The sequence below is a fragment of the Telmatherina bonti genome (genome assembly GCF_933228915.1).
Source record: "Telmatherina bonti genome assembly, chromosome: 22".
In the NCBI taxonomy this organism is placed as follows: Eukaryota; Metazoa; Chordata; class Actinopteri; order Atheriniformes; family Telmatherinidae; genus Telmatherina; species Telmatherina bonti.
In genome coordinates this window covers 22,308,026-22,318,841 of record NC_136631.1, presented here as the reverse complement: position 1 = coordinate 22,318,841, position 10,816 = coordinate 22,308,026, and the positions used below count along the sequence as shown (strand labels likewise).

The following is a 10,816-nucleotide window of genomic DNA, read 5'->3' as shown; positions in this document are numbered from 1 at the left end:
ATAAATATAATATGTGTGTGTGTGTATATATATATATATATATATATAAATATATATATATGTATATATACATATGTTAGAAAAATTCTTTTAATCTTCTTTTAACATTCTTTTAATGTTACTCACCAAGAGTCCCTGATACCACCAGAAAAAGATGCTAGACTTGTTAATGTTCATTTTGTCTTTAAATAAACTTACTGAATGGCTTAAAACTGCGCTAAATATAGCGCTGATGCGGCTAAGTTAGTAGCAGAAGTGGTGTGTGCATCTGTGTAATCCACAATTAAATGCAAAATCTTTTTAACGCGTAAGTGTTTCTGTAAACAATTAATCGGAAATAACGGGTTAAAGTCCCACCCTAATTATATTTATATATATATACATACATACCCCCAGAATGGGTAAAGAGCAACTTTCAGTGTAAACCTAGTCAAATGAGTCAGGATTTTGGGTTGAGGTGACGGTTTACATTTCACACACCTGAACCCTGGAGAGGGAGCATCTCCAGAGGGACCCGATGGGGTTTTATGCAACCCATCTAACTTAGTAGAGCAAGTGACGGTGAAACATAAGCCTTGTGAAGCGCTGAAATCATTTTGACACAACTGCAGTTGCAGCTGTGCATATGTGATTCATTTGAAGGGGAATCATTGAGGCTTTATTACTTCCTGGCTGCCACGTGTCTAATGTTTGAGTCACTGTTTAGTTAAGAATATGTTCTCAACCCTGTGTTTCTCTTTTTTTTTTATTTTTATTTCTGTTCTTTCTTCTGTCCTCAATAGAAATGATCAAAGGCTGCGATTGGGTTACTTTGGTTATGGAAACATCATTGGATTATGGTGTTACTTAAATCAAAATAATCTTTAATACCAGAGGCTTTTCCAGCTTTCAGTCTCTTTAAACAATAAAAGCAGAAGAAATAAGGTGCTTAGGCAAATGGGATAATGATTGTTAGCATATTTGTATTAAAAAGGGGCTGGAACCTCTTTGAAAGCCTTTAGAAATTGAGAAGCTCACTCTTTTCAGAATCCTAGTAAAGCAGCTTGTCTTTAACATCTGACATAATGAGGCCGTGGTTGGTGTGGTCACATGACTCTTGGTAACATGAAGCATTGTATTAAAAAGATGCTCGAAGCACTTCCTCTTCAGAAGATGGTTCAATAAAAGTCAGCTAAAGGCTGTTCTACTAGTTCTTCATCAGGTTTCTTTCCTGCATGTCCAACACCTGCATGTGTTCATGAGCCGGGCTGTGCTGCTTATACTGAACAGTGATGCAAGATAATTATGTGGGTCTAAGCTGTGGCTAATGCACATTGCTTTATTTGCAGGAGACTGTTTCAACCACAACAGACCCTCCTCACTGTCCCTGAGGCCCAGGTTAGCCCACTTCGAGAAACTCCCAACTCTTCACCAGCACACCGCCCAAAACACTCCTTACCTGAGGAATACACTGACCCTTTGGCCAGCAAGAAGCCCAGGATATCCCACTTGTCGAGCCGAACTGCCAGTGAAAAGTTTAGCCAGAGGCCATCTAAACAAGCTGCTCATAAAGACACAGAATTGAGAGCAAATGAAGGACAAAGGAACTCTCTCGATCCAAAAAAGCTTTTTGAATCCTTGTCAGAAGTTTGTCAACAGGGGGTAGATGTGACCAAAAGATTACAGCCAAGTGATGCAGCTCAAGATGTGCCTAAAGACCCAGAAGACCACTGTAAACCCAACTCGGATTGTACCCCATCCCCTGTGAGAGTTCCTAATCTGAGCAGACGAACAAGCAAAAGAAAGAAGAGTAAACACAAACAAGTGAGAAGACAGTTAATTTAGTTTATGGTTCTTTACAGTATCTATTTTTAGACAGTGCACTGATGATATGGGTTTGGGTTTTTGTTCTTAAAGGAAAAGGATGGATGGAGAGACAGAAAGGAAAGGAGAAAAGATCCGAGTTCGGAAGATGCAGATAAAGTCTCCCTGGATTGTTCAGGTGAGGGCGGAACAGTTGTTGACTTGTCACCTCAGTTATTTTTCTTTTCATCTGACTGACATCGTTCATTCTTTCAGAGGCGACTGAAAGTTTATTTGACTCTAACGTGCCTGAGGTGGACACTGATGTAGAGGACTATTTATCGTAAGTTGTGATTATTTTGAGTCATTACATTTCTGGGGTCAGAATTTCTCTGAGGGCTTTTAGAGAGAATAAAGTTGGGGTTAGGTATCCGTTTGTTATGATATCAGACTGGAGAATATATTATGTCAGGAGTGGATCCCATCAAATCTGGATTATAATGGAAACGTTTTCCTCTACTTTCTCTGCACAGGAAGTATACAGTGATTTGCAGCCCCAGCCAGAGACAGAGTTACAAACAGGACTTCAACAAGGAGTACACCGAGTACAGAGATTTACACGCTCGCATCGACAGCGTAACACGACAGTTCATGGAGCTGGACACGCAACTTAAGCAACTTCACCACGGTTCACACAAATACAAGGTAGACACAACAGAATGCCACTTTGGTTTCCTCATTTTTGTGCCTAAAAAGTTAAAATGGTCAAATGTGATGGAAAAGGTGAGGAATTGTGATGGGAAGGGGAAGAGAAAAAAGAAACTGAACCATGCTCAACCCAGAGGTATTCATCATAAGTTTAGCATTTACTGTGCATATGTTATGCTATTTAACTTGCACTAGCTTTATCAGCGACTGATAATAAGCAGCTGGTTTGTTCATTAAGATTTGCTTCTATCTTTGAACTTTTATTTTGCTGAATAAAAATGGACTCATACATCATCATTTATAGACTTTTCCTAGAGTATGAATAAAAATATTATCCTTAAAGCAATATCACCGTGTTTAATATCAATATGGTAAAGATTGCTTTGGACTCACAATAAGAGGGCTGGAGACCCTTTTTCATGACACATATCTTGACTTGAAATAATAGAAGCAGAGGTGCAGTGATAAGCACGTAATTCATCTTAATAGATTTTCTGCTTTTATATCTGTTTCTATTTGTCTATCCTCATGCCTCAGAGGTAAAATGTACAAAGCAAAGCCTTTTTGTTTGTTAAAAAGTAACATAAAAACAATCACTCAGAAATGCTTCATTATCATCACATCAAGTATCTATTATGCATTTTTACATATGTTGGCTTTGCTTCTGTCAAGCTTAATTATTACTGCTGCATATTTACTTCAACTGCTTTGTACATAATGTGTTTATATTCACATTAGGATAATATTTACACAATTTTCTGTATTTAGTTTGTATTCAACCACTATATTTGTACTTATTTATAAGTGACAAAACATGACTTAATTGTGTTTTCTTTGGCAGACGGTTCACAATAAAATTCTTCAAGAGTACTGCAAGATTAAAAAGGTAACTTTCTATAAACTTTCTCTTTCAAAACTGAAGACTTTGACATAAATAATCAAAATATCTTTTGTTTTTCCCATTAGTCCAATCCGAACTACAATCAGGACAAAGTTCGCTGTGAATATCTGCACAACAAACTGGCCCATATCAAGAAGCTCATATCGGAGTTCGACCAGCAGCAGCTCACTGGGGACCACTGTGATCCCAAATGAAAGGACCTGGTCTGATTTGAATTTGGCGAATTCAAGGAAAGTCCTGAAGCAACGGAAGAGCTTCATTCTGCTGAGATCAGTGCCGTCAACTTCAAGACTGAACATAGACTCAGCATACCTGCTGAAATGTCAGTGAGGTTTTGGAGTCATTTCTGATATTCAGTAACTGTGAGGTTGAGCTGCCCTTTAATATGAGACCAGTTCTGAGAAGATGAGAAATGTCTTTATTTCAGGCTGGTTTTACCAAAGGGCTGCTTCTGCAGAAACATACAGCCACAGACACAAGGGATAACTATCGTTCTGCTAAAGCCAGAACAACTTGAAACATGTGGAGATGAGGTGCTATGCCCAAAAGCATTTGTAGATTCATCACACATTGTAGTTTTTTAGTGAAGTAAATCAGTTTGAGTATTTGCTTATGTCTTCTGTTTGCCATGTCAGTGTTCATGTTTTGAGCTGAAAGCATGAGAAAAGCTGCACGCTGTACATATTCACAAAGACCATATGAATAGCAGATGAGGGGTTTCTTCTGATGGCAGCTTAGATAAAAAAAAATTGTCCTGAGAAGACATCTATATGATTTAAGTTTGGTAGTATGATCAGTTTTGTTGACCATCTGTTGACCTGAGTATTCCTAAAGAGCCTCAAACAGTTCCTCATTCTGGACTGGGTTTATAGTGTTTCACTGGTATTAACCTTCTGGTGGGTTTCCTGGTGACTGTTATGATAAACATGTTTCCTTCAAGTGTTTTCAGGGAATGTAAAATATGAGCCTCGGTTAAAGTTTATATTGAAACTGGTTTTAAATTCCAGAAGAGCAAATTTCTAGTCATTGTCACTGTAGGCTGAATTTGTTTAAAAAAGACAAAAAACAAAAACATGCATGTGGTGTATGTTACAGAATGCACGATAAATAAATCAAAAGGTTTTGCTCGAGTTTCAAATAAATGCATTTGTATTGATTTTGTCTTACTTTCCTTATTTATAGCATTTCTTCTTTTACAGATTGTAATGATTGACTGACCCAGGGGTGTCCAGCTCCGGTCCCTGAGGGCCACAATCCTGTCGGTTTTCCATGGATCTCTGCTCAGACACACTTGACTCAAAATAATCATTGTGCAGAACTTCATAGGCTGTTATATCCATTTAATTTGAGTCAGGTGTGCTGAAGCAGGAATGTGTCAAAAACCTGCAGGACAGCAGCCCTCAAGGACTAGCTGGACAACCCTACTCTTCCAAGTGATGCTGACACTCACATGGTTATAATAAGGTTCATGTATTTAATAACTGAATAAGGCACCTTTTTATGTCTTGTTTTATTATGAAAGGTTTTCTACACCTCTTTTATTATTTTAAAAGAATAATAGAACATTGATGTAATTTTGGGTTATAAATAGCTATTTTGGGCTGCACGGTGGCGCAGTGGTTAGCACTGTGGCCTCACAGCAAGAAGGTTGCTGGTTCAATCCTTGGCTGGTTTGGACAGTGGCCTTTCTGTGTGGAGTTTGCATGTTCTCCCCGTGTATGCGTGGGTTCTCTCCGGGTACTCCGGCTTCCTCCCACCATCCAAAGACGTGCATGATAGGTTAATTGGTCACTCTACATTGCCCCTAGGAGTGAGTGTGAGCGTGAGTGTGGTTGTTCATCTCTCTGTGTGGCCCTGCGATGGACTGGCGAGCTGTCCAGGGTGTACCCTGCCTGTCGCCCGGGGCCAGCTGGGATAGGCTCCGGCTTCCCCGCGACCCTGAATTGGAATAAGCGGTTCGGAAAATGAATGAATGAATGAATGAATGAATAGCTATTTTCAGAGGTTTATGATCCAAGTGCCGTAAAGTAAAAGTTCTGTCCGGCAGCTGTTCCAACCAGGCACTAAACCAGCTGGATTTAGTTAACTCAGCTCTACAGCAAGGTAGATGAGGCTGTTAGTGAAAACACCTGTTCTATATTCACAGGTGGATCCAAAACATGGCAGGATTTTTACCTTATGGCACCTGGATTACACACACCTGACTATTTTTGAAAAGATGATATTTTCTTCTGTTCAGCATAAATTTAGATTTAAATCCTACTGGATACATTGCAGATACAGTATGTAATGTGAGGCATTTAAGTGTGTGATGGTGTTCAAATGTCCAATGTTTATCAAATTTCAGATGGTGAAATTGTATCTCCTCACACTAACTGAATTACCTCTAACTCAAAGGACATTTTGACCTCTTTATGTATTTCAGTTTCTGTTTACTGGAGGGGTTGCTCAGTTCTTCTTTAAATAGATCAAACCTAAAGGCCATTTTATTTTATTTATTTTTTTTTTTTTTACCTGGAGCTATTGTCCTTTTTTTTTCATTTAAAAAAAAAAAAAAATCTCTAGTGACAGTCGTCCTTTCTAATATTACTGTGTAATTATGAAATATTCCTCGAAGCTTCTGGAAACCTGAAGTCATTTTATCAGCTCACATTTGCACAAACTTTGACTTAGGGGTGTTCTTTAAAAGCTATTTCCACAGCACTGTGCACCTAGGCTGAGCAAATGTACTGTAATCTGATCAGAAATGGCTCCCATGGTCATGGAAAGTTTAATATGTGAAGGCTTTTCCTGCTCATCATACATAGAGCATTTCCTTGCATTCATAGACAGGAAAGGGTATTAAATTGATCAAATTCTGTTGTTCACAAGTCATTTAATGTCATTATCCATGCTCTGAATTTAACTAGAACTTGTATATCTCAAAATTAGAGAAGTAAAATTCATATAAAATGTTTAAAGACATGACATACATATCAAATGTTAAATTTTACAAAAAAAAATTTTTTCAGCACGAATTGTATCTTCTAAAAGGATTGGCTGCTTAAACAATAAAAGACTTGCACCTATTGGCTCAATGTGCAATAAACCGTCTGATTGGTCAAGCGTCTTCTTCGTGACTTTTAAACCCCCTCACTTCCTACTACTTGCTAAAACGGCACATATAAACAAATACAATGCCATCTTTAAGTTGCAAAGTTGCCCTTGAACTTTGTATCAGAAGTCGCACTATTTGACAGGGAAAAAAAAGACACATGGGCAAGGGATTCGTGTAGTAAAATAAACGTTTATGGAGAGCAAACGGAGACTCTTGTAAGTCTGAGCTACGTACCGATAAAGCTAACTAAAATCAGTAGACAGTCTTCAGGGATTTACTGCTTGTGACTGCAGCGATGTGTTTTATCTAGTACCAGGTCAACAATAATGCAAGGTTCCCAATCCAGTTGCAGGAAATAATACGTTTGTACGACTTTATCATACTCCTACCTTTCTGTCTGTTTGGAAACATCGTCAAACTACCCGTCCAGTTATGGCAGGAATGATCAAAACCACAGTGAGATTGAAGACTCCTCTGAGACACCTGTACTTCGTCAGCACTGCTCCATCTACAGCCAAAATGTCACTTGTAGTTTTACAGAGTCATTTTCGTCCATTTCTTGGCAGTAGCACTTCACCTTTTTTGTCCACATGTCGCAAGTTGCACGCTGGTGGAGACAGACACAAGTCTTCTCCAGACGCAGCTCCACAGAGGTTGCCTTTTTCCAAGGTAACTGAGGAGGATTTGGAGTTTTTCAAGAAGATCCTACCAGGCAGAACAATCACTGATCCTGACCTAGTGGAGTCTTGTAATGTGGACTGGCTCAAGTCTGTGCGAGGTGAAGCCTAGAACTGAATTTAATCTTTTATTTTTTAAGATATTGTACATCATTTCCGTAGCTTGTGCTCATATATCCTGCAGGTTCTGCTGAAGTGTTGCTGAGACCTCAGACAACAGAAGAAGTATCTCAAATTCTCAGGTAATTTACAAACAGTAAACGAGTGAATACATGGTATTTATCTATTCTATCTATCTATTTCTGTCCTTTTCTTTTTCTTCTGTAGTTATTGTAACCGTCGCAACTTGGCAGTGAACCCTCAAGGAGGTAATACAGGGCTGGTCGGTGGCAGTGTGCCAGTTTATGATGAGATCATTCTGTCCACCTCCCTGATGAACAACATACTTAGTTTTGACAATATCTCGGGTAAGTTTCAGAGTTTCACATGTAAAAAAAATTAATTAAAGTAAGCATAGTTAAAAATTAGCCTGAAGTTTTAATGCTTCTTTTTCATTTCTTTTTCTTCTAGGTATTCTGACCTGTCAGGCAGGCTGTGTCTTGGAGAACTTGTCCCTCTACCTAGAGGACAGAGACTATATCATGCCTCTGGATCTTGGGGCAAAAGGCAGTTGTCAGATCGGGGGCAACGTGGCGACAAATGCGGGTGGATTGCGGTTGCTGCGATATGGCTCCTTACATGGGACTGTGCTGGGTCTTGAAGTGGTGAGTGGAAATAAACAAGGAATCTTGATTACCTTTAATGAATATTTTTTAATTAAAACCATGCCCTGATAGTGAGAGCCATCTTCGACTGAGTGGTCATGTCTTGTGTGTAACTTGTGTAAAGGTCTTGGCAGATGGACGGGTGCTGGACTGCTTGGCAACACTGCGGAAAGATAACACAGGATATGACCTAAAACAACTCTTTATCGGGTCAGAGGGCACGTTGGGGGTCATTACTGCAGTATCCATCCTGTGTCCACGAAAACCCAGATCTGTTAACGTAGTTTTCCTGGGTAGGAGTTTCTTTTTTTTTTTTTCTATTATTTTCTTTAGTTTAAAATGGTATTTAGAGAAAAATGTTTCTGGTAAAAATCTAAATAAGTTTGTTCTTGTAGATTAGTGGTTAAGCTTACAGACATGTATCTTCTTCCAGGCTGCGAGACCTTCGAGCAGCTGCTGAAGACATTCCAGCTCTGCAGAGGCATGCTGGGGGAAATTCTGTCAGCTTTTGAGTTCTTAGACAGTGAATGTATGAGGCTGCTGAACACACACTTGAAACTACCCAATCCAATCTCTGGTGGGTGTACACCATTAATGTGCACACAACTAATCAGTTTATAAGATGATAATTAAAGACACACACAGACTAACCTTTGCCCTCTGCTCTGCAGATTGCCCTTTCTACATTGTAATAGAGACTTCTGGATCTGACACAGACCATGATGCACAGAAACTCCACAACTTTCTAGAGGAAGCGATGACATCATTGTTAGTTACCGATGGCACAGTAGCAACTGAGGATGCAAAAATAAAGGTAATATGATGTCTGCGTTCTTTAACCTATTAAGTGCAAATAATTTTAACTTTCTAGACTGGCATGTTAGAAAACTTGCAAGCAATAAAAGAAACCTACTGCAACTCATATAGCTAAATGTGGCCCTAGTCTTTAACACAACAAAAATGTGCAACAAAGCTCCAGTCAAGTCATACCCCAGAACAACTGAAAACATTTCATTTAGCCAGAGTGTTGTGGTCGGTAACGTACAGTATGTCTTCATGATTTAAAAACTCAGACATTTGGTAACTTCTGCCGTGAGAGGACACCTGCTAGCCACATTAAAACAGATGAAGTGAATAACGATGATCATCCAGACCCAATAGAAATTTCCACAGGGAAGCTACAAGTCCTGGCATTCATGTGTAAGTTCCTTTGACATAAAGTGCCCGTTGTGCCATTTTTTCCATGTAAGGACCAACTAAAAGTCCAATAGCAACAGCATTCTCTTCACAGAACAGTGTGTTGGTTTCCTTATATAGGCTGTTATGAATTAGCTTTCATTATGTTATTTTTTCTGTCTGTAAAGCATCTTGAGATGGCATTGCCGTGATTTGACGCTATATAAATAAAGTTGAATTGAATTGTGTTCCATGACACTGGGGCAACTTCTCAACAGCCAGAGGTGCTGACCCAGCATTCAGTCTTCCTATATCACAGTTTAACTCACAGGTGTCAAACTCCAGTCCTGGAGGGCCGCTATCCTGCAGGTTTTTGTTGTCTCCATGCTCCGAACCACCTGACTGAAACTCAAAAATTGGTTGACAAAAAGCTGCTGGATCTATTTGATTTGAATCAGCTGTGTTGGTAGAGGGAACCAACAAAAACCTACCGGATAGCGGCCCTCCAGGACTGGAGTTTGACACGCCTGGTTTAACTGAACAGCAGCAGTTAGTGCCAGCATAAATGCATTTCATGGAGGCCTTTCCAGTCAGACTCTCCATGTATTCCTCTCGAGGCTCTGTGGTCCATGCGCGAACGTGTTACGGAGGCACTGACTCACGATGGCTTTATCTACAAGTATGACATCTCACTTCCTGTGGAGCGGATCTACCAGCTGGTGACGGATATGAGGCAGCACCTGGGGAGCCGGGCCAAGAGTGTAGTGGGATACGGACATGTAGGTAAGACCACATGATGGTATGTCAGGACATTTCAGTTCATTGTATACTCTAATCAAGTTTTAACAGTACACCCCGCCTCATCTCATCCTCATTCCATAGGTGATGGCAACCTCCACTTGAACATCAGCTCTCCTGCGAAGGACCCTGCTCTCCTGGCTGCCATTGAGCCATTTGTCTATGAATGGACAGCCAAATTTCAGGGCAGCATTAGCGCAGAACATGGTCTGGGTCTGAAGAAGAGGAACTATATATACTACAGTAAACCGAGCCAGGCTGTAACCCTGATGGGTAACATCAAGTCCATGCTAGACCCTAAAGGTATTCTCAACCCATACAAGACTTTACCAGATAATCTGGCATAAATGTGAGGTAATGTGTGTCCACGAAGAGCATCACGTAAGCTACGAGGTTTTTCCGACATGTTTTTAGCAGTAGCTGCTTTCTTTTCCTGTCATTAGATGTGTTTTAAGTTAAAAATAAAAAAATGTCACTTTTTAAGGCATCTCCCTCTAAATGTCTTTCAGCAAGCTGCCATAAGAGAACATGGTTTGAACATTAATCTACCTCTGCTCTGATGTAGGAAACTAAATGAAAAGACACAGAGCAGACTTTAGGGGTGAGATGAAGCAGGCAACAGATCTTGATGGACTTTAATGTGCCAGCTGGTTTCCACTAGAGGTCAGTGACGGCACATCCGTGTAAGTAGATATATGTTTGGATTTACGGTAAAGTTTTGTGCATCAGCTTGTTTTAGAACAGTGTAACTATTTAAAGCAACTGGTTGACTGGTTTCCCTCAGAGTCCAGATGCTCTGCATTTTAATTTAAGGCCAAGAAGAAGTCAACAACTGAATGTAAAAACATTTGAGTCTAAAATTGTATACCTCTTAACCCACTAAAACCAGTATGCATGCTGGGTAATGATTAAG

The 10,816-nt window shown here is 39.8% G+C and overlaps 2 protein-coding genes across 3 annotated transcripts in view; both read left to right on the top strand.

Moving 5' to 3' along the window:
* LOC306772211 (RNA polymerase II elongation factor ELL-like) overlaps positions 1 to 4,540 on the top strand; it is a 9,548-nt gene extending 5,008 nt beyond the window's left edge. The window contains exons 5-10 of the mRNA XM_079261626.1: positions 1,329 to 1,803; positions 1,897 to 1,981; positions 2,059 to 2,125; positions 2,316 to 2,487; positions 3,332 to 3,376; positions 3,457 to 4,540. Of these exons, the coding sequence (XP_079117752.1) occupies positions 1,329 to 1,803; positions 1,897 to 1,981; positions 2,059 to 2,125; positions 2,316 to 2,487; positions 3,332 to 3,376; positions 3,457 to 3,585 (973 nt within the window). The 3' untranslated portion in view covers positions 3,586 to 4,540. The remainder of the gene's footprint in view (positions 1 to 1,328; positions 1,804 to 1,896; positions 1,982 to 2,058; positions 2,126 to 2,315; positions 2,488 to 3,331; positions 3,377 to 3,456) is intronic.
* A 2,011-nt stretch (positions 4,541 to 6,551) lies between these two features.
* d2hgdh (D-2-hydroxyglutarate dehydrogenase) lies at positions 6,552 to 10,692 on the top strand. 2 transcript variants are annotated; one of them, XM_079262519.1, is made up of 9 exons: positions 6,552 to 7,266; positions 7,350 to 7,407; positions 7,493 to 7,632; positions 7,736 to 7,929; positions 8,054 to 8,222; positions 8,363 to 8,506; positions 8,601 to 8,743; positions 9,723 to 9,888; positions 9,988 to 10,692. In XM_079262519.1, the coding sequence occupies exons 1-9, from the start codon at positions 6,921 to 6,923 to the stop codon at positions 10,248 to 10,250; spliced, it is 1,623 nt and encodes a 540-aa protein (XP_079118645.1). In that variant the 5' UTR covers positions 6,552 to 6,920; the 3' UTR covers positions 10,251 to 10,692. The 2 variants fall into 2 exon arrangements, with proteins under 2 accessions (XP_079118645.1, XP_079118646.1); XM_079262520.1 differs by having other exon boundaries at positions 9,723 to 9,884; positions 9,988 to 10,134.
* The last annotated feature ends 124 nt before the right edge of the window (positions 10,693 to 10,816 follow it).

Bases quoted from the DNA above. Each gene is read 5' to 3' on its own strand.
- d2hgdh (XM_079262519.1), top strand. From the start codon at position 6,921: ATGGCAGGAATGATCAAAACCACAGTGAGATTGAAGACTCCTCTGAGA. The intron at 8,223-8,362 runs GTAGGAGTTTCT...ATCTTCTTCCAG, and splicing joins TGTTAACGTAGTTTTCCTGG to GCTGCGAGACCTTCGAGCAG. The intron at 8,744-9,722 runs GTAATATGATGT...ATTCCTCTCGAG, and splicing joins CTGAGGATGCAAAAATAAAG to GCTCTGTGGTCCATGCGCGA.